Source organism: Mustelus asterias, chromosome 4 (assembly GCF_964213995.1).
Source record: "Mustelus asterias chromosome 4, sMusAst1.hap1.1, whole genome shotgun sequence".
Classification (NCBI taxonomy): Eukaryota; Metazoa; Chordata; class Chondrichthyes; order Carcharhiniformes; family Triakidae; genus Mustelus; species Mustelus asterias.
In genome coordinates, this window is record NC_135804.1 from 144599096 (window position 1) to 144621993 (window position 22898).

Sequence of the window (22898 nt, forward strand, 5' to 3'; positions counted from 1 at the left end):
ATTGCCTTGCATGGAAACTAGAAGCAGGAGGAGGCCATTCAGCCCTTCGAGCCTGCTCCACCATTCATTATGATCATGGCTGATCATTAAATTCAATATCCTGATTCCCCCATGTCCCTTGATCCTTTTAGCCCCAGGGCTATATCTAATTTCTTCTTGAAATCACACAATATTTTGGCCTCAACTACTTTATGTGGTCGTGAATTCCACACATTTACCACCCTCTGGGTGAAGAAATTTCTCCTCACCTCAGTTCTAAAGGGCAGCACGGTAGCACAGTGGTTAGCACTGCTGCTTCACAGCTCCAGGGACCTGGGTTCGATTCCCGGCTTGGGTCACTGCCTGTATGGAGTTTGCACATTCTCCTCGTGTCTGCGTGGGTTTCCTCTGGGTGCTCCGGTTTCCTCCCACAGCCCAAAGATGTGCGGGTTAGGTTGATTGGCCATGCTAAAATTGCCCCTTAGTGTCCTGGGATGCGTGGATTAGCGGGTAAAATATATGGGGGTAGGGCCTGGGTGGGATTGTGGTCGGTGCAGACTCGATGGGCCGAATGGTCTCTTTCTGTACTGTAGGATTTCTATGATTTCTAAAAGATTTACCCCTTATCCCCAACCATGACCCCTAGTTCTGGACTCCCCCCACCATTGGGAACATTCTATCTGAATCCACCCCATCTAATCCTGTTAGAATTTTATAAGTTTCTATGAGATCCCCTCTCACTCTTCTAAACTCCGGTGAATATAATCCTAACCGACTTAGTCTCTCCTCATAAGTGCGGATCACTTCGGTCACACTGGTCAGAAAAAAAAATACGCAGGTGGACATGAGTGGAATGAAGCAACCCTGTGCTTGGGCAACAGTCAACAAAATGTCTCGTGGAGAAAGGCAGAACACTGTGGATGCACTTGGGTGGGATTGTGGTCGGCGCAGGCTCGATGGGCCGAATGGCCGCCTCCTGCAGTGCGGGGATTCTATGATTTTATTCTATAGCGACCTGTCTCCTAATTTGGTATCATCAGTATCATTCCTCTGTCAAAGGTCATTTATAGAAGTGAAAAAAACAGGAGAAGTTTCAATGTCAATAATTCAGGATGCACCACTACCCCAGTCTGAAAAACATCCATTTACTTTTCCAGTGCTTTTTAGGTTTTTCTCTGTGCACCTGGGGTGAGTGGGCCCACAGTAAAACCAGCTTTCGGTATTCATCAAACAGAATAGCAGAGAATGGTTCTGCAATTTGTTTAATTTGGGACTGCGTTTACAACACTTTTACAAGTCTCGGGGTTTGATTTTCCAGACCTGCCAGCGGGCGGGCATCATCGCGGGCAAATTATCAATCGGCTTTCGGGCATTTTCCAAATTTTCCCACCCCCGCCTGTGACGAATGCTGGAAAATCCCTGCAATCAAACCGCAGCTAGCTGTGGGTCTTCCACCGTGCATTAATGTGGAACACTGCTCGAGGCACATGGAGAAAGTGAAACAATGATTTTATGAACACATTTCATCAGGGAAGTTAAAAGCAAAATATTACAGATGCTGGAATCTGAAATAGAAACAGAAAACGCTGGAAAATCTCAGCACGTCTGACAGCATGTGTGGAGAGAGAATAGAGCCAATGTTTCGTGTCTGGATAGAATTTACTCGGATGCTACCGGGACTTGATGGATTGAGTTATAAGGAGAGGCTGGATAGACTGGGACTTTTTTCTCTGGAGTGCAGGCGGCTGAGGGGTGACCTTACAGAGGTCTATAAAATAATGAGGGGCACAGATCAGCTAGATAGTCAATATCTTTTCCCAAAGGTAGGGGAGTCTAACACTAAAACTAGAGGGCATCGGTTTAAGGTGAGGGGGAGAGATACAAAAGTGTCCAGAGGGGCAATTTTTTCCCACAGAGAGTGGTGAGTGTCTGGAACAAGCTGCCAGAGGTAGTAGTAGAGGCGGGTACAATTTTGTCTTTTAAAAAGCATTTAGATAGTTACATGGGTACGATGGGTATAGAGGGATATGGGCCAAACGCGGGCAATTCGGATTAGCTTACAGGTTTTTTTTAAAAAAGGGCAGCATGGACAAGTTGGGCCGAAGGGCCTGTTTCCATGCTGTAAACCTCTATGACTCTATGACCCTAAACAGAGGATCCCTACAGTGCAAGAGGAGGACATTCGACCCAGTGGGTCTGCACCAACCACAATCCCACCAAGGCCCTGTCCCATAACCCCATGTATTTACCCTGATAATCCACGTATTTAGCTTGATAATCCTCCTGACACTAAGGGCCAATTTACCATGGCCAATCCACCTAACCCGCACATCTTTGGAGTGTGGGAGGAAACCAGAGCACCCGGAGGAAACCTATACAGACATGGGGAGAATGTGCAAACTCCGCACAGACAGTCACCCGAGGCCGGAATTGAACCCGGGTCCCTGGCACTGTGAGGCAGCTGTGCTAACCACTGTGCCGCCCTTCGTTAGAGTAGGGGAGTTACTGAGTTAACCCATGGCAATGACTGGTGTATTTTGGAAGGTGATCTGGGTGGTGATATTCTATAAGGGGAAGAAAGTCGGGCGAGATTCTCCAGCCTCCCAGCCACGTGTTTCCCGCCGACAGGAGGTGACGTGTTGTTTGCCAGAGACAGCATTCTCCGGTCCCGCCGCTGCCAATGGGAATTCCCATTGACGTCACCCCACGCTGGTGGGAAACCCGCAGACGGGGGTGCGCTGCCGGCAGGATCAGAGAATCCCGCTGGTGTGAGTTTAACAGTGATCTGTTTCTTCGTCAGTTGAAATAACTCCACTACTGCAGCCACTGCTCATCATCTCAGAGAATGCCCCCTCTCGACACAGCTCAGGTTTGGAGGAACAGAATCTTCCTCCATACAGCCGGGCGACATTCCCAGTGACCTTGTGACAACACTGAGAACAGAGCTGGAGTCAATTCACGTCAATTCAATGTGAACAACTGGGAATAGGGCACTTGTCTGCCCAACTCTTCCGGGGTTGAAGGCTGATATAAAGAGTGGATAAGAGTGGCTCAACTCATCTGCCGTTTTTCAGACTATCTTCCACCGCCTGAGTGATGTAACTTCTAATTGCAACTTAAATTTTATTATTCTGAGGGAACCAGACATCTTTTTTTGATATATTTTCTCCCCCACGTCTATTTCCTGCCTCTCCTGCATAAGAAATCAGATGTGACCAACCTTTCTCGTGCCTCAGTCCAAATCAGTCACTCAGACGTGGGCCAGGGAAGCCTTGGGGGGCACCCTTTGCCTGGGTCCCGACTTGCTGCATCCCCTCGGACTGAGATCAGTAGCTCCACAGCAAGAAGTTATTGCAAGGTCCGGCCATTGTCATGACAAACTACTGCCCTTATTTCTACTATCCCGCTTTGTGTCACTCTGCTTAGTTAAATCTATTTACAGCTAATGTTTACAAGTACAAACTTAAATCCCTTAAAATTATCTTTGTTTTCTGAATAGTGTGTGTGTGTGTGTGTGTGTGCGTGTGTGTGTGGTGTGTGCATGTGCACACACGTGTGTGCATGTATGTCTGCATGTGTGTGCATGTGCGCACACACCCAACGGCTGATTAATGTTTGCACAAATCAGTGAGACACAAGTAACACGAAAATATCTGTTGTGCATAAAATGCTACAGCGATCAAATTGTCATTGAGTCAAGAACATTTTTTAATATTCTGTGAACCTGTTTTTCATTTTGCAGGGTCCTCCGGGGATACCAGGCCAAAAGGTAAGGTCTGAAAACACTGAGAAGGTCACGGGGATTCTTGTCTGCTTGTGCAGTGCAACCAAATTCATTTCAATCACTTTTCTGTGTCTTCCCTCCTCCTGCATTAGGGTGATCCAGGCGACGTGTTGTCAGCACATTTGTCAGGGCATAAAGGAGACCCAGGACTACCCGGGCTCCCTGGACTGCCAGTAAGTAGCAGAGCCATTTGTATTTGTCCTCTCGAACGGGTTTCAAGCGCTTTTTAACACCTGATTGTGTGAGTTTTTAAGTGGACATGTATGTGGTCGATCGATGGTATATGATTGATCTCTTGGTGTGTTATGAGTCAGAACATCACCACAAGCATACCTCTTAAAAGTGAAGCTGTTAAAGACAAGGTCGATTTAAAAGGGACCTCCATTCTGGCCAACAGTTTTGATACTCTGGGCGATCTCCCACAGAGGCAGACATGCTGTAAATGTTACATTTGTTGTGATGAATGTGTCTTGAGACATGGTAAAATGTTACCGCTGTTAGTGCGGAGATGGTTTATAGAGCAGGTCTCGGCTATCCGGGGAAGCAGTTGAATGAAAATAATTGCCAATTAAAACTGTTATAATTTAGCACCAATTGCCCCTGGGTGAAATGGGACTTCTTCTGGATTTATTTGTGCAATTGCAGGGGAGTTGGTGGGTGAGTGGCAATTTTGCTGGACTAGTAATCCAGTGGCCCAGGAACATGCATTCAAATCGCACTGTGGCAGCCTTCAATTTTAGCCTATTTTTGTGAGCAGATCGGAGTGACATCTGTGGAAACCACAGAATTCTTTAAATAGACAGATGAAGCGGAGGAGGCTGAGGGGAGACTTAATAGAGGTTTATAAAATGATGAAGGGGATAGATAGAGTGAACGTTCAAAGACTATTTCCTCGGGTGGATGGAGCTATTACAAGGGGGCATAACTATAGGGTTCGTGGTGGGAGATATAGGAAGGATATCAGAGGTAGGTTCTTTACGCAGAGAGTGGTTGGGGTGTGGAATGGACTGCCTGCTGTGAAAGTGGAGTCAGACACTTTAGGAACATTTAAGCGGTTATTGGATAGGCACATGGAGCACACCAGGATGATAGGGAGTGGGATAGCTTGATCTTGGTTTCAGATAAAGCTCGGCACAACATCGTGGGCCGAAGGGCCTGTTCTGTGCTGTACTGTTCTATGTTCTATGGCAGATGAAGCTCTGATAACCTCTGGCGCTATTTTATCCAGTGTCCTAACAGGGAAGCTTTTGTACCAGGTGAGGCTCGTGAGAGTTGGAGTTAAGGACAGAAGTACCTCTGAGAGGACAGATTTAATTCTTTCCAATTTTCTTGGGTCAGAATGGACCCCCTCCCTTAAAATCTTGAGGTTGTCCCAAGACCCTTTCTGCCAGGACTTGCCTGAGTGTCAAGGACCTCTCCTACGGTACCTACCAACAGCGTCCTGTACCAATATTCTACTCTTCACTGTGGGTCTCTTGCTGCCCAGATCAGGAAGCTTTGTGACTTGCTCATACTCGCCCCACCCAGATAACTCCCACTCGGAGTTAGAATAGGGATTTAAAAGCACTTTGGTATTTTCTTCTGGCAAGTAGTTCTGGCAAATTGGTACATAAGCGGCATTTATCATCTCTTAATCCAGACCTTGGATTGTCACTGCTCCAAACAACTCGATTAACAAGTCAAATTTACCCTGCCAAAGGACCTCCAATGTTCATATTGAACTTTCCCATAGCCTCTGTTTACAATAAGGACTAAATTCCGCAAAGCTTGTGTAACCGGAGTTTCGTCTGCACTCATTCACAGGCCAACGTCAGCCGCTGCTCCAGGTTACTTGTTTCTTCCTTCCTTCTGTTCCTTCCCAGTGCTTGTGATGTTGCTAAAAGCAGATAAAATCATTCCCAGTTGCTGAGATAGATGAGAAGCAATGTTACTCCGTGTCTAAGCTGCAGCAAGAACTCACTCACCAATGTTTGATGTGAACTTGTCCAGTCTGTTGAACTAATGTTTCAGTTGATGAATATACCATTCATCAAGCATCAAGCTAACAAACTTTTGTCTCTCACAGGGTCCCCAAGGCACATCGGGAGTACGGGGTCCAGCAGGCCCAGTTGGTCCTCCGGGTCAGTCGGTACGTAAAATTGGGGCAAAGTTAGGTGTTGCGGACAGTCACTCTTCTCACCCACCCCCCCAATCCCAGTGTACACATCCCACAACACTGGTGACTGATTACATTTATTTGACTCTTAGCGTCAGGGGGGGGATAGCAGGGTAAATACGTGAGGTTGCGCGGATAGGGCCTGGGTGGGATTGTGGCCGATGCAGACTCGATGGGCCAAATGGCCTCCTTCTGCACTGTAGGGATTCTATGATTCTAATATGATCCTTGATTAACTGAGAGGTTTGGGTCACCCATAGGACGGCATTCTCTTTGTCCGAATAGGTTTACGATCTTACCTGGTTAAAATCATTCACTGTGAAACTGCTTCGTTTTTTTCCAGGGTTCTCCTGGTTCTCCCGGCCCACCTGGACCAAAGGTAAGATTGCGGAAGGAAAATAGACGTTTTGCTAAATTGAGATCACTTGACATGACATCGACTAACTGCCTCTCTTTTCCTCCATTTCACTATAGGGAAACATGGGGCTGAATTTTCAAGGTCCCAAAGGGGAGAAGGTAAAGCGACAGCTTAATTTATCTCAATTTGTAATGACCTGGTATCATTAATATTCATATACTTACCTCACAGGCTATACTGGCTGCAGTTCATTGCTAAGTCCGGTTCGTGCCTTTGAGGGGTTGTCTAATGGGATAGTAGGTTACAGATAGAAGAAGGGCCAGAGCCTCAGAAAGGAAGAGTTGGGCTCTGAGCAGCTGGATGAGATGGGATGCAAGAATGTTCGAGAGGTCTGGGACCTCAAGGCTGAATAGTCTGCTCCCGCTGGTAAATAATAACTCAACACCGGACAATTGTAGGAAGCAAACTTGAATGAATGGCTAGAGGGAAATACCCTGACAACAGGGAAGGGAGTCACTTTGCTGGAGATTGGGGAGGCTGCAGAGAGAGGTAATGAGGATGAGAGCATGGGGCAATGTACAAGGGGCAAGGCACAGACCTGTTAGGATGTCACTGGAGTGAGAATGAATCCAGAGGAAATCAATGGCAATGTCTATTGATGAACTACTAGTGATGGGGCTGGGCAAGTGAGGTGGGGAAAGATTAAGTCATTAATTTACATAGAAGCACCCAAAAACCTACGTTAAACACCTCATTGACAATCATACACCATCTGGATCTAACAGTAGGCTATAAATGGTAATTGGATACAAAATTGGCTTGATCACAGAAGACAGAGGGTGGTTGTAGAGGGTTGTTTTTCAAACTGGAGACCTGTGACCAGCGGTGTGCCTGAGGGATTGGTGCTGGGTTCACTGGTATTTGTCATTTATATTAATGATTTGGATGAGAACTTAGGGGCCACGGTTAGTAAGTTTGCAGATGACACCAAGATTGGTGGCATAGTGGACAGTGAAGAAGGTGAACAAGGTAAATGGGCTTGTTGCGCACATTGAAATTGGACGGTACGATGTTGTGGGCATCACAGAAACGTGGCTGCAAGGGGATCAGGGCTGGGATCTAAATATCCAAGGATATGTGTCCTATCGAAAGGACAGGCAGATGGGCAAAGGGCGCGGGGTTGCATTGTTAGTGAGGAATGAAGTTAAATTGAAGCTAAATCGAAGTGATATAGGATCAGAAGGCATAGAATCTCTGTGGGTAGAGTTGAGGAATCGCAAAGGTAAACAGATCCTGATGGGAGTTATGTACAGGCCTCCTAGCAGTAGTCAGGATGTGGGGCAGAAAATAAATCAGGAGATAGAAAAGGCATATAAAAAAGGCAATATTACAATAATCATGGGGGACTTCAATACGCAGGTAGACTGGGAAAATCAGGTAGGTAGTGGATCCCAAGAAAAGGAATTTGTGGAATGTCTAAGAGATGGTTTTTTGGAGCAGCTTGTGACAGAGCCTACTAGGGAACAGGCAATTCTGGATTTGGTGATGTGTAATGAGGCAGACTTGATTCGGGAACTTAAGGTGAAGGAACCCTGAGGGAGCAGTGACCACAATATGATGGCATTTACCCTGCAGTTTGAGAAGGAGGAGCTGGAATCAGATGTAACGGTATTACAATTAAATAAAGGTAACTACAAAGACATGAGGGAGGAACTGGCCAGAGTTGATTGGAAAGGGAGCCTAGCAGGGAAGACAGTGGAACAGCAAAGCAGGAGTTTTTGGGGGTTATTCGGGAGACACAACAGAAATTCATCCCAAGGAGGAGGAAACATGCTAAGGGGAGGACGAGGCATCCATACCGACGAGGGAAGTCAAGGACAGCTTAAAAGCAAAAGAAAAAGCATACAAAGAGGCGAGGATTAGTGGGAAGCCAGAGGATTGGGAAGCCTTTTAAAACGAGCAGAGGACAACTAAAAAAACACTAAGTGGGGGGAGAAGTTGAAGTATGAGTGTAAGCTAGCTAGTAATGTAAAAGAAGGTAGGAAGAGTTTTTTTCAATATATAAAAGGTAAGAGAGAGGCAAAAATAGACATTGGACCACTGGAAAATGAGACTGGAGAAGTAATAATAGGAAACAAAGCAATGGCAGAGGAACTGAATAGTTACTTTGCATCAGTCTTCATGGTGGAAGACACCAGTGGGATGCCAGAGCTCCAGGAGAGTCAGGGAGCACAGGTGAATGTAGTGGCCATCACTTAGGAGAAGGTTCTGGGGAAACTGAAAGATCTGACGGTGGATAAGTCACCTGGACTGGATGGACTACACTCCAGGGTTCTAAAAGAGATAGCTGAGGAAATTGTGGAAGCATTGCTGGTGATCTTTCAGGAATCACTGGAGGCAGGGAGGGTCCCAGAGGACTGGAAAGTAACTAATGGAATACAGCTGTTTCAGAAGGGAGATTGGCAGCAGCCGGGAAATTATAGGCCGGTTAGCCTGTCTTCAGTCATTGGCAAGATTTTAGAGTCCATTATTAAAGATGAGATCGCAGAGTACTTGGAAGTGCATGATAAAATAGGACTGAGTCAGCATGGCTTCTTCAAGGGGAGGTCATGTCTGACAAATCTGTTCGAGTTCTTTGAGGAGGTAACAAGGGAGTTAGATAAAGGAGAAACAGTGGATGTGATTTATTTAGATTTCCAGAAGGCCTTTGACAAGGTGCCGCATAGGAGACTGTTAAATAAGTTAAGTGCCTACGGTGTTAAGAGTAAGATCTTGGCATGGATAGAAGATTGGCTGACTGGCAGAAGGCAGAGAGTGGGGATAAAGGATTTTTTTTCAGGATGGCAGCTGGTGACTAGTGATGTGCCTCAGGGGTCAGTGCTGGGGCCACAACTTTTCACAATGTACATTAACAATTTGGAAGAAGGAACTGAAGGCACTGTTGCTGTTTGCAGATGATACAAAGATATGTAGAGGGACAGGTAGTATTGAGGAAGCAGGGGGGCTGCAGAAGGACTTGGACAGGTTAGGAGAGTGAGCAAAGAAGTGGCAGGTGGAATATAATGTGGAAAAGTGTGAGGTTATGCACTTTGGAAGGAGGAATGGAGGCATAGACTATTTCCTAAATGGGGAAATGCTTAGGAAATCAGAAGCACAAAGGAACTTGGGAGTCCTTGTTCAAGATTCTCTTAAGGTTAACATGCAGGTTCAATCGGCAGTTGGGAAGGCAAATGCAATGTTAGCATTCATGTCGAGAGGGCTAAAATACAAGAGCAGGGATGTACCTCTGAGGCTGAATAAGGCTCTGGTCAGACCGCATTTGGAGTATTGTGAGCAGTTTTGGGCCATGTATCTAAGGAAAGATGTACTGGCCTTGGAAAGGGTCCAGAGGAGGTTCACAAGAATGGTCCCTGGAATGAAGAGCTTGTCGTATGAGGAATGATTGAGGACTCTGGGTCTGTACTCATTGGAGTTTAGAAGGATGAGGGGGGATCTTGTTGAAACTTACAGGATACTGCGAGGCCTGGATAGAGTGGGCGTGGAGAGAATGTTTCCACCAGTAGGAAAAACTAGAACCAGAGGGCACAACCTCAGGCTAAAGGGACGGTCCTTTAAAACAGAGATGAGGAGGAATTTCTTCAACTAGAGAGTGGTGAATCTGTGGAACTCTTTGCCGCAGAAGCTTGTGGAGGCCAGGTCATTGAGTGTCTTTCAGACAGAGATAGGTAGGTTCTTGATCAATAAGGGGATCAGGGGTTATGGGGAAAAGGCAGGAGAATGGGGATGAGAAAAATATCAGCCATGATTGAATAACAGAGCAGACTCGATGGGCCGAATGGCCTAAAACTGCTCCTATGTCTTATCGTCGGATGGTCTTATGGTGAACTAGGATTGCAACAGGATCTTGATGAATTGGGCCAGTGGGCTGATGCATGGCAGATGGAGTTTAATTTAGGTAAATGCAAGGTGATGCATTTTGGTAGATTGAACCAGGGCAGGACTTATTCTGTTAATGGTAGGGCTTTGGGGAGTGTTAAAGAACAAAGAAATCTAGGGGTACAGGTTCACAGCTCCTTGAAAGTGAAGTCACAGGTGGATAGGGTGGTGAAGAAGGCATTCAGTATGCTTGGTTTCATTGGTCAGAACATTGAATACAGGAGTTGGGACGTCTTGTTGAAGTTGTACAAGACATTGGTGAGGCCACATTTGGAATACTGTGCACAGTTCTGGTCACCCTATTATAGAAAGGATATTATTAAACTAGAAAGAGTTCAGAAAAGATTTACTAGGATACTACTGAGACTTGATGATTTGAGTTATAAAGAGGGGCTGGATAGACTGAGACTTTTTTTCCTGGAGTGTAGGAGGCATAGGGGTAATCTTATAGAGGCCTATAAAATAATGAGGGGCATAGATAAGGTAGATAGTCAATATCTTTTCCCAAAGGTAGGGGAGTCTAAAACTAGAGGGCATAGGTTTAAGGTGAGAGGGGAGAGATACAAAAAGGTCCAGAGGGACAATTTTTTCACACAGAGGGTGGTGAGTGTCTGGAACAAGCTGCCAGAGGCAGTAGTAGAGGCGGGTATAATTTTGTCTTTTAAAAAGCTACATTAAAAAGCTAAAAAGTTACATGGGTAAAATGGATATAGAGGGATATGGGCCAAACATGGGCAATTGGGACCAGCTTAATGGTAAAAACTGGGCGACATGTACAGGTTGGGTTGAAGGGCCTTTTTCCATGCTGTAAACCTCTATGACTCTATCTGGTGTATGGCCCCTCTTTTACTCTGTTTATCTCATGTCTGTCCTTGCCAGGGTGATCCAGGTCTTCAGGGGCCCCCAGGTCCTCCGGGACAGTTGGAACAACTGAATTCTCCTGGTGTCGATTTCCAGAAAGGAGACAAGGTAACTGTTTCATCACTTTCCCCAGAGCATGGTCTTTTACCTAACTGCAAGGAAGTTAACAACAAATACATTCAGACTATGGAAAGAATTGACATTATGAATCAAGATGAAGTGGTGAAGATGGGTAACGCAGAGCCCGGTGCCCCTTATTAGGGGAGAATGAAAGTCAAATCTGTCGCCCCTGTTGCCAGCCTTTCTACACAGGCCCCTCCTGGCCTCAGTGTGTATATTAGATTTGGCCAACAGCTTGAGATCTTTCACTTTAGTTTGTAATACAATGTACGGTAAAAATAACTTCAGCACAGAGAGCACTCACATTTTCTGACATTTCACTGCAAGGACAAGGGAGTTATGCAATGTTGGAGATGCTGCCTTTTTTTGGGTGGACTGTTAAACTTTGGCCCCATCTGCCTGTGAAGATGGATGGAAAAGTTGCGATGAATTAAGAGTAAAGAGTTCAACATTTCTCACTCGGCTGATAGCACCAGAAACAGATGATCTGCTCATTCATTAATTTGCTATTTGTGAATCCTTGCTGTGTGCAAGAGGCGGCACGGTGGCACAGTGGTTAACACTGCTGCCTCACAGCGCCAGGGACCCAGGTTCAATTCTGGCCTCGGGTCACTGTCTGTGTGGAGCTTGCACGTTCTCCCCGTGTCTGCATGGGTTTCCTCCGGGTGCTCCAGTTTCCTCCCACAGTCCAAAAATATGCAGATTAGGTTGTTTGGCCATGCTAAATTGCCCCTTAGTGTGAGAGGGATTAGCAGGGTACGTGGGATTATGGGGATAGGGCCTGGGTTAGATTGCGGTTGGTGCAGGTTTGATGGGCTGAATGGCCTCCTTCTGTAGGGAATCTATGAAATTGGTTGCTGAATTATCCTACCTAATAACAAAAATAATTTATTGATTGTAAAGTACTTTACAGTGTCTTTCTCTCATTAAATGGCCAGTGTTCTTACGGACACATCCTAATGTTCTGATTACCGTTTTGTTCTTGCTAGGGTGAGATTGGACCACCTGGCAATCCCGGGGAGAGGGGCCGATCCGGTCCTCCTGTAAGTACGATGTACAGAGCTTGAACTAAAATGTCTTCAGGGATTCGCTGTCCGCCTGTCACTCAGTCCACATTCTGTTTGTTACAGGGTCCCCCTGGCTTTAGTGGCAAAGGCGAGAAGGGTGAGCCTGGAGATCCAGGAAAGCGAGTGAGTAAGCTAACTAAAGAGCTCTTGAACAACCACATGCCCGGATAGTGCTGACGGGCGAGAAATGATAGACAGCAGTTCCTGTCATGTTGGATATTTTTGGAATAGATTACTAGCACTGGACACTTAAAATCCAAGTTGATGCTAGATGAATGTTTTCTGTTTTGCTTAATTCTGTTCTACGTTGGATTCTGTCAAATGCCAGTCAAATGCATGCTACATCTTGTTGGTTAGATTCACTGTCGTGGCCTCAATTGTCTGTGCCCGAAGGTGGGGAATCCCCTCCCTAAAACTTTCCACCTCACTACCTACTCTCCTCCTTTCAGATGCTCCTTAAAATCTACCATTGTGACTGGCCTATTATCTTCTATTGACTTCACTTCCAGTGTTACATATTTATACCAGTATTGAAGAGTCACCACCAGGAAGGTGCTGGGGATAGGGTGAGAGTCGCACAATGTCAACCAAGAGTGAATGGAAGGAAGTTTGTGGGAGATGCACTTGAGGAGGATAAGTTAAGTTTATTGGCTTCTGGGAAGTTTGAGGCAATCAAGACTTTTGTATGTTTTGGTACAATTTTACAGGGTTTTGGTGAGACCGCCTCGGGGATACGGTAGTAAAAAACAGAAAATGCTGGAAAAACTCAGCAGGTCTGGCAGCATCTGTGGAGAGAGAATCAGAGATAACTGCCGGAATTCTCCAGTCTTGTTTGCCCTGGCACCACTGCCAGCAGGAATGGAGAATTTGACGCTTAGCCACATCTCCACCCACTGCAGCGGGACTTGAGAATCCCAGCCACGGGCGAGTTCGGAGAATTCTGGCTTACATTTCGAGTCTAAGATGACTTCTTCAAAACTAAAGGAATAATTCTCATCTAAGGAAAGGCTTGAGAGCAGCGAAGGTTTACTTGTTTGGTTCTGGAATACGAGGGTTGACTCCATGAGGAGAGATTGAGTGGAAAATACTCTGAAGGCATTTAGAAGACAGAGAGAGGATCTCATTGAAACTTTTAAAATTCGAAGTGGTCTTAACAGGTTAGGTTCTAAGAAGTTGTTTTGATTGGCTGAAAGGCCCAGGATTAGGGGGTATCTCCTAAAGATAAGGGGTTGGCTATTTAAGACTAAGATCATAGGCAGAAACATAGAAAGATGATGAGGAATTTGTTCGGGTTGTAAATCTTTGGAAGTCTGTACCCCAGAGGGTTGTGCATGCTCATTTGCTGAGCATATTCAATGCAAAGGTTGGGAGATATCTGGAATCCAGGAAAACCAACGGATATGGGGATTAAATGGGAAAACAAAATTGAGGTCAATGATTAGCCGTGATCTGATTGAACGATGGAGCAGGTTCACCGGGACCAATGTCCTATTCCTGCTTCTATTTTGCATGTTATTATTTTTGCTGAAGATGTATGAAGTACAGTGTTTGATTTATATAGTTTTATATATAAGCAAGTAAACCTCTAATGGTGTTACTCATTATAAAGTGAAGATATTGCTCAGTGGGAGTTGTAATCTCCACTGGGTTGGGTGTGGAGTTGGGGGGGAGGGTTGGTTCACTTGAGTGGCTGTGAAGTAGAGAATGTGTCCATTTGATATGACAGTCTACAATAGGTGCGAAAACACCAGGAAAATCTAGGCCTGAGTATCACATGCTTTTTAACATCACAGCACCACTTGTCCATGTATTGTTTTTCATTTTTTAATGGGATGTGGGCTTCACTGGCAAGGCCAGGGTCTGTTGCCCATCCCCAGTTGCCCTTGAGAAGGTAGCGGCGAACTTCCTTCGTGACCCACTTCAGTCCACAGGCTGTAGATACACCCATGGTGCTGTTAGGGAGGGAATTCCAAGATTTTGACCTCAAATGACAGTGAAGGAACAGCGATATAATTCCAAGTCAGGATGGTGGGTGCTTTGGAAAGGAACTTGCGGGTGGTGGTGTCTGCTGCCTATGTCCTTCTGGATGGCAATAGTCGTGTGTTTGGAAGGTGCGGCGTAAGAAGGCGTGGTGAGTTCTGACAGTGTATCGCGTAGACGGTACATAACGTTGCTATGCTGTATCAGTTGAGGAGGGAGTGAATGTTTAAGGTGGTGGATGGGGTGCTGAATAAACAGACTGCTTTATTGAGCTTCTTGAGCGTTGTTGGGGCTGCTCTAACCCAGGCAAGTGGAGAATATTGCAACATGCTTCAGACTTATACTTGTAGACAGGCTTTGGGACTCAGGAGATGAATTATTCACTGCAGAATTCCCAGTCTCTGAGTTTTTGTAGTCACAATATTTATATGGTTGGTCCAATTGAGTTTTCTCAGGAATGGTAATGTCCCAAGATGTTGATGCTGGTGTATTCAGCCTGGCTAACACTGTTGAATGAAAGCAGAGATGGTTAGAATCTCTCTTGTTGAAGATGGTAATTTCTTGGCCCTTGTTGCTGCAATTGTTACTTGTCACTTAGACAGCCCAAACCTGAATGTTGGCCAGGTCTTGCTGCATGCGGGCATGGACTGCTTCAGTATCATGAGGAGTCACGAATGGTTTTGAACATTGTGCAATTGCCAACGAACATCCCCACTTCTGATCTTATGGTGTAGGGAGGTTCATTGATGAATCTGCTGAAGATGGTTGGGCCCCAGACACTACCAGAAGGAACTCCTGCAGTGGTGTCCAGGGACGATTGGCCTCCAACAATCACAACCATCTTCCTCTGTGCCAGGTATAACCCCAACGGTTAACAGATTTCCCCCGATTTCCATTGACTTCAGTTTTGCTGGAAATCCTTGATGCTGCACTGAGTCACATGCTATCTTGATGTCAAGGGCAGTCACTCTCACTTCACCTCTTTCAGTTCAAATTTTTTGTCTATGTTTGGACCAAGGCTGTAATGAAGTCAGGAGTTGAGTCACTTGCAAGGAACGCAGACTGATTGTCAGTGAGCTGTGTAAGGGTCATTGATAACACCCTTGATGCATCTTCCATCACCTTGCTCGTGATGGAGGGTAGATTGATTTAAAGTTTATTTATTATAGTCACAGGTAGGCTTACATTAACACTGCAATGAAGTTACTGTGAAAGTCCCCTGTATAGGATGGTAATTGGCCAGATTGCACCTGTCCTGACCTTAGCTGATATCCACCCACCTCCACTGTCCAGCTGATGTGATCCTTGTTCTTCGAGGCTGGAGTGTTAGCAGGTTTGAAATGTCCCACTTGATAGTAAAACATCCCAAGACAGTGATAGTCACTTTGGTTCTCTAAAGCTGTAACAAGGAATGATTCTCTTTGCAGAATATAAGTCAAATTTGAAGTTCAAATGACCAGTTATTCCACGCAATTTTATATTAACTGACATGAGCAATTCCGTGTATGCATCATCCAAAAACAATGTCATAACACCAATTGTTAATCTTTCTCTACAGTTGTCACTGTTCAGACATTTGTTTCCTGCAGACACATCTTGTATTTTTGTTTAAACAGGGTAAACCTGGCAAAGATGGAGAATCAGGCAGCCCAGGATTTGATGTAAGTATTTGCATGCTTATTAACAATAATACTGAGTCAATGGCTTCAATTCTTTGCCCTGCCCACGGGTTGTTGAGTTGGGGACAAGCCTGCCTTCGTCAGGCCCGGAAGCCACAATGGATTTGATGATCATCAGTCAGTTAACTGGGTGTCCCACTGACCAAAGCTGCTGGTCTATCAGCGGGCCAGCCACATTGAAGAATAGCGATGGATAACCAGATTAGCGGACCGGCTTTGCTGGGCCCGCCCACCCAGGAGGGTGGTGATCAGGATGCCAGGATGGGAGTGGGGAAGCAGGGGTGGCCATTGCCACTGGGTGGGCTGTCCATTGTAGACAGGATTCCCAGACATGGGATGTTAGAACCTTGAACAAAGAACACTCAAGGGTTTATATTTAATCAATCAGGAGATTCCTCTGCGGTTCCAGCAGATTTCGGTGGAGTTTCCTGGTTGCCTCATGAGGGTCAGAACTTCGGTCATATTATGTCCTGTGTCAAAGGCAACTTGGCACCTTGGTGAAAAATAGCAGTCCTTCAGTTATCTGCTATCAGGCACATTCTGGCAGGAGTCATCAGTCAGATGAATGCACAGTAACTGTAAAGAGATTCTGTCATTTGTTTTCCAGGGCCTCCCAGGAGATCCGGGCCTGCCAGGTGGACCGGGCAGAGATGGAGCCAGGGTAAAAATGCATCAGATTTTACAACACAGACCATTGGGCAATCAGATCAAGCAGTCCTATTTTAAGTAGCAAAATCATGTTGTCAGCACGTTGATTTCAAACTTACTGTTTTTTAAATATTACTGTGACCCTGAAGATGTTGATTCATCCTGGGCCAACTGTCTTAAGATACCCTTTCCTAAGTGGCCATTCTGTGTATGTGTATATCATGCCATTTACCGAATGGCTGTCACTCTCCTTGTGCTCTGTCAAATCTCACACTTGTGCAAGTACCAGTAGGTGTTACGAGATGGACCTCACTTCTCTTCATAACTTAAATGCTCCATCCCAGGCAGCATCCTGGTGAATCTCCTCTGCACCCCCTCCAGTGTGTTCACGTCCTTCTGATAATTTGGTGACCAGAACGGCACACAGTGCTCCAGCTGTGGCCTCACCAAAGTTCTATTCAACTCCAGCATGACTTCCCTGCTTTTGTAATCTTTGCCTCTCTCGATAAAGGCAAGTGTCCCATATGCCTTTTCACCACCCCAGTAACATGCGCTTCAGCTTTCAAAGATCTGTGGACAAACAAACCAAGGTTCCTATGTTCCACAGAATTTTTTAGAGTCCTACCATTCATTGAACACTTTCTTGTCAAATTATTCCTTCCAAAGTGCATCACCTCACACTTTTCAGGCTTAAATTCCATCTGCCACATATTTGCCCATTTGACCATTCCATCTCTATCTTCTTGTTGCCCAAGACACTTCGCCTCACAGTTAGCCACCCGTCCAATCTTTGTGTCATTAACAAAATTACTAATCCTACACAGTCATTAATGTCATTTATATAAATGACGAATAATAGGAGGCCCAGCACAGATCTCTGGTACGCCACTGAACACTGGCTTGCAGTCACCAAAGCAGTCTTCTGTCATCACCCTCTGTCTCCTACAACCGAGTCAATTTTGAATCCACTTTATCAAATTACCCTGTGTCCCATATGAATTTACCTTCTTGACGAGTCTCCCATGTCAAAGGTTTTGCTGAAATCCACATAAACTACATCTACTGCACTACCCTCAGTTACACACCTGGTCACCTCCTCAAAATATTCAATCAAATTTGTTAGGCATGACCTCCCTGTGACGAAGCCTTGCTGACTATCCCTGACTATTCTTTGCCTCTCCAAGTGGGGGTAGACGCTCTCGTTCAGAAGTTTCTCCACTAGTTTCCCTATCACTGACGTGAAACTTACTGGTCTGTAGTTCCCTGGTTTATCTCTACAGCCCTTCTTAAATAGCAAAACCACATTATCTGTTCTCCATTTGTCTGGCACCTCCCCCGTGGCCAGAGAGGAATTGAAAATTTGGGTCAAAGCGCGTGCAAACTCCCCCCTTGCCTCCCATAGCAGCTGAGGACACAATTCATCTGGACCAAGACATTTATCTACTTTAAAGACTGCCAACACCCCCAATATCTTGTCCTTCCCTATGTCAATTTTCTCAAGAACCTCACAGTCCCTCTCCCTGAATTCTATACCACCGTCCTCATTCTCTTAGGTGAAGATGGATGTGAAGTTTTCATTCAACATCTGTGATGGGTAAATTGTTGGAAGGTATTTTGAGAGACAGGATCTACAGGCATTTAGAGAGACAAGGACTGATTAGGGACAGTCAGCATGGCTTTGTGAGTGCAAAATCATGTCTCACAAATTTTATTGAGTTTTTTGAAAGGGTAACCAAGAAGGTGGATGAGGGCAGAGCAGTTGATGTTGTCTACATAGGACTTTAGCAAGGCCTTTGTCAAGGTACCTCATGGTAGGTTGTTGCATAAGGTTAAATTTCATGGGATCCAGGGTGAAGTAGCCAAATGGATACAAAATTGGCTTGATGATAGAAGACAGTGGGTGTTTGTAGAGGGTTGCTTTTCAAACTGGGCCAGCGGTGTGCCTGAGGGATCGGTGCTGGGTCCATAGAGCAGAGAGTCATAGCACTGTTATTTGTCATTCATATTAATGATTTGGATGAGAATATAGGAGGCATAGTTAGTAAGTTTGCAGATGACACCAAGATTTGTGGCATAGTGTACAGTGAAGAAGGTTATCTAGGATTGCAACAGGGGTGGCACGGTAGCACAGTGGTTAGCACTGCTGCTTCACAGCTCCAGGGACCTGGGTTCAATTCCCGGCTTGGATCACTGTCTGTGTGGAGTTTGCACATTCTCCTCGTGTCTGCGTGGGTTTCCTCCGGGTGCTCCGGTTTCCTCCCACAGTCCAAAGATGTGCGGGTTAGGTTGATTGGCCATGCTAAAAATTGCCCCTTCGAGTCCTGAAATGTGTAGGTTAGAGGGATTGGCGGGTAAATAAGTAGGGATATGGGGGTAGGGCCTGGATGGGATTGTGGTCGGTGCAGACTCAATGGGCCAAATGGCCTCTTTCTGCACTGTAAGGTTTCTATGATTTCTATGATCTTGATCAATTGGGCCAGTGCACTGACGAATGGCAGATGGAATTTAATTTAGATAAATGCGAGGTGATGCATTTTGATAGATCGAACCAGGGTAGGACTTACTTAGTTAATAGTAGGGTGTTGGGGAGAGTTATATAACAAAGAGATCTCATGGTACAGGTTCATAGCTCCTTGAAAGTGAAGTCACAGGTGGACAGAGTGGTGAAGAAGGCATTCGGCATGCTTGGTTTCATTGGTCATAACACTGAATACAGGAGTTGAGATGTCTTGTTGAAGTTGTAAAGACATTGGTCATACATAGAAACCCTACAGTGCAGAAGGAGGCCATTCGGCCCATCGAGTCTGCACCGACCACAATCCCACCCAGGCCCTACCCCCACATATTTTACCCGCTTATCCCTCTAACCTACGCATCCCAGGACTCTAAGGGACAATTTTTAACCTGGCCAATCAACCTAACCCACACATCTTTGGACTGTGGGAGGAAACCGGAGCACCCGGAGGAAACCCACGCAGACACGAGGAGAATGTGCAAACTCCACACAGACAGTGACCCAAGCCGAGAATCGAACCCGGGACCCTGGAGCTGTGAAGCAGCAGTGCTAACCACTGTGCTACCGTGCCCCCAAGTGTGTAAGGCCACACTTGGAATACTGTGTACAGTTCTAGTCACCCTATTATAAAAAGGATATTGTTAAACTAGAAAGAGTGCAGAAAAGATTTACTAGGATGCTACCAGGACTTGATGGTTTGAGTTATAAGGAGAGGCTGAATAAACTGGGACTTTTTTCTCTGGAGTGTAGGAGGCTGAGGGGTGATCTTATAGAGGTCTATAAAATAATGAGGGGCACAGATCAGCTAGATAGTCAACATCTTTTCCCAAAGGTAGGGGAGTCTAAAACTAGAGGGCATAGGTTTAAGGTGAGAGGGGAGAGATACAAAAAGGTCCAGAGGGGCAATTTTTTCACACAGAGGGTAGTGAGTGTCTGGAACAAGCTGCCAGAAGTAGTAGTAGAGGTGGATACAATTTTGTCTTTTATAAAGCGTTTAGACAGTTACATGGGTAAGATGGGTAAAGAGGGATATGGGCCAAATGCGGGCAACTGGGACTAGCTTCGGGGTTAAAAAAAGGGGCAGCATGGACAAGTTGGGCCAAATGGCCTGTTTCCACGTTGTAAATCTCTATGACTCAATGAATGTGCTCTGGCTCCTTCGTCCTTAATGGGCCTTACTCTTTCCCTGGTTATCCTCTTCCCATTGATATACCTGTAGAATATCTTGGGATTTTCCCTACTTTTACTAGCCAGAGCTTTTTCATGCCCTCTCTTTGCATTCCTGATTGCTTTCTTAAGCAATAATGGAATTATGGAATGAGTCAGTCGTTTAATTGGCCATAATAAAACTAAAAAGAATTGACAGAAGTGAGCCAATGATGATTGGCCTCATCCATTTTAAATGAAGAGATAATTCGAATTAAATCTGAATATTTGTGTACAGAGACTGAGTGGTTATTTCATTACCTAAAACCTGTTTTATAATTAGGACTTCAACATCGTTAACTTATTTCTTTCTGAACACAGGGTCAGAAAGGAGAACGTGGTTTCCCTGGTCCTCCAGGCATCGTAAGTGTCCAAACTTGAATATTTATCTTCCACCTATCTTACATAGAAAAGAAACAGCCATTAAGTAGTCACAATGTTCTGACACTATTTGTAAACTCAGTTCGACAAAGTAGATCCTGGTAATTATTTCACAAAGCTCGAAGATATTTAAGTTTTTCTTGAGGCAATGGTGAGGTGGTATTGTCACGAGTAATCCAGAGACCGAGGATGATACTCTGAGGACCCAGGTTCGAACCCCACCACAGCAGATGGTGAAATTTGAATTCAATAAGAATGTGCTATTAAAAGTCTAATGATGACCGTGAAACATTTGTCGTAAAAGCCCATCTATTTCACCAATATCCTATAGGGAAGGAAATCGCCATCCTTAACTGGTTTGGCCTACATGTGATTTGCGATCCACAGCAATGTGGCTGACTATTAAATGCCCCCTCAAGGGCAATTAGAGATGGGCAATACACGTTGGCCCAGCCAGCGACGCCTACATCCCCTGAGAGAATAAAGAAAAGTGCCCACATTTTGTACCTGGTAGATATCACATGACAAAACTAGAGTATACATTTGTTGTTTGGATCAACTCTGGCAGGGCTGATGGAAGTCACTGGTGAGAGACCAGTTTCAAACAAGATAGGAAATTAAGGATTAGGTGCATTAGTGTTATCATCATCGAATCCCTACAGTGCCAAAGAAGGCCATTCAGCTCATCGAGTCTGCACCAACTCTCTGGAAGAGCATTTTACCAGGCCCAACGCCTACCCTGTCGCGATAACCCTGAGCATTTAGCATGGCCAATCCACCTAACCTACACACCCTTGGACTCTGGGAAGAAACTGGAGCACCCGGAGGAAACAGACGCAGACACGAGGAGAACGTGCAAACTCCACAAATGGTGGGGAACAATCTTGAGCCCACGCACTGCGTCTGCGGGAATGGCGGCGGGATCTCAAGATCTGGAACCCGGAAATCACGAATCTCTCCGGTGACATCGCGATTTCCAATTTTCATCAACGAAAATAAATATAATTAAAGACCCCCCCCCGTCACATCTTGACTCCTCACCATATTTTCAAACCTCACCGACAAGGTTTAACCCCGTTCACCCAGAATGTGAGACATTTGTGGGGGGGAGATGCCAGCTCTGATTGTTGGAGGGGAGGGGTGGTGATCGCCAGGGTGGGGAAGAACCTCTGAGATCTCTGTAATGGGATGGGGAGGCTATTTTTTCAGTGCAGCCAGAGATTACCGGCATGTTTAGGCCCCACCCTTCAACATGACAGCGTGAAACATGCTCCCTGTTTTTTTTGACCAATTGTCAGAAGATCTGGAGAGAAAATCTGCCTGTTTCTCTGGAGAGATACACACCGGTTTTCAGTCTCTGACACATTGGAAAAAGTTAACTCCGGTGACTAGAATGTGGTGCAGAATAACACCAAAAATGTGGGTTCTGTCACTGTGCTGGTTGAGGTAGTTACTGGTCTCTGCCTGAGGAGTTACTGGTCCCTGCCTGAGGAGTTACTGGTCCCTGCCTGAGGAGTTACTGGTCCCTGCCTGAGGAGTTACTGGTCCCTGCCTGAGGAGTTACTGGTCCCTGCCTGAGGAGTTACTGGTCCCTGCCTGAGGAGTTACTGGTCCCTGCCTGAGGTAGTTACTAAGGCCTGCCTGAGGTAGTTACTAGGGCCTGCCTGAGGTAGTTGCTAAGGCCTGCCTGAGGTAGTTACTAGGCCCTGCCTGAGGTAGTTACTAGGGCCTGCCTGAAATAGTTGCTAGGGTCTGCCTGAGGTAGTTACTAGGGCCTGCCTGAGGTAGTTACTAGGGCCTGCCTGAGGTAGTTACTAGGGCCTGCCTGAGGTAGTTACTAGGGCCTGCCTGAGGTAGTTACTAGGCCCTGCCTGAGGTAGTTACTAGGGCCTGCCTGAAATAGTTGCTAGGGTCTGCCTGAGGTAGTTACTAGGGCCTGCCTGAGGTAGTTACTAGGGTCTGCCTGAGGTAGTTACTGGTCTCTGCTTGAGGTAAGTTACTGGTTCCTGCCTGAGGAGTTACTGGTCCCTGTCTGAGGTAGTTACTAGGGCCTGCCTGAGGTAGTTACTAGGGCCTGCCTGAGGTAGTTACTAGGGCCTGCTGAGGTAGTTACTATAGAGCCTGCCTGAGGTAGTTACTATAGAGCCTGCCTGAGGTAGTTACTAAGGCCTGCCTGAGGTAGTTACTAGGGCCTGCCTGAGGTAGTTACTATAGAGCCTGCCTGAGGTA

At 45.8% G+C, this 22898-nt stretch overlaps 1 protein-coding gene across 2 annotated transcripts in view; it reads left to right on the forward strand.

The window, feature by feature from the left end:
* col4a5 (collagen, type IV, alpha 5 (Alport syndrome)) overlaps nt 1–22898 on the forward strand; it is a 267143-nt gene that overhangs the window by 140322 nt on the left and 103923 nt on the right. For both annotated transcript variants that reach the window (XM_078211888.1, XM_078211889.1), the window contains 11 exons: nt 3722–3748; nt 3856–3936; nt 5829–5891; nt 6262–6297; nt 6393–6434; nt 11092–11181; nt 12183–12236; nt 12324–12383; nt 15857–15901; nt 16527–16580; nt 20610–20651. In XM_078211888.1, the coding sequence (XP_078068014.1) occupies nt 3722–3748; nt 3856–3936; nt 5829–5891; nt 6262–6297; nt 6393–6434; nt 11092–11181; nt 12183–12236; nt 12324–12383; nt 15857–15901; nt 16527–16580; nt 20610–20651 (594 nt within the window). The remainder of the gene's footprint in view (nt 1–3721; nt 3749–3855; nt 3937–5828; nt 5892–6261; nt 6298–6392; nt 6435–11091; nt 11182–12182; nt 12237–12323; nt 12384–15856; nt 15902–16526; nt 16581–20609; nt 20652–22898) is intronic.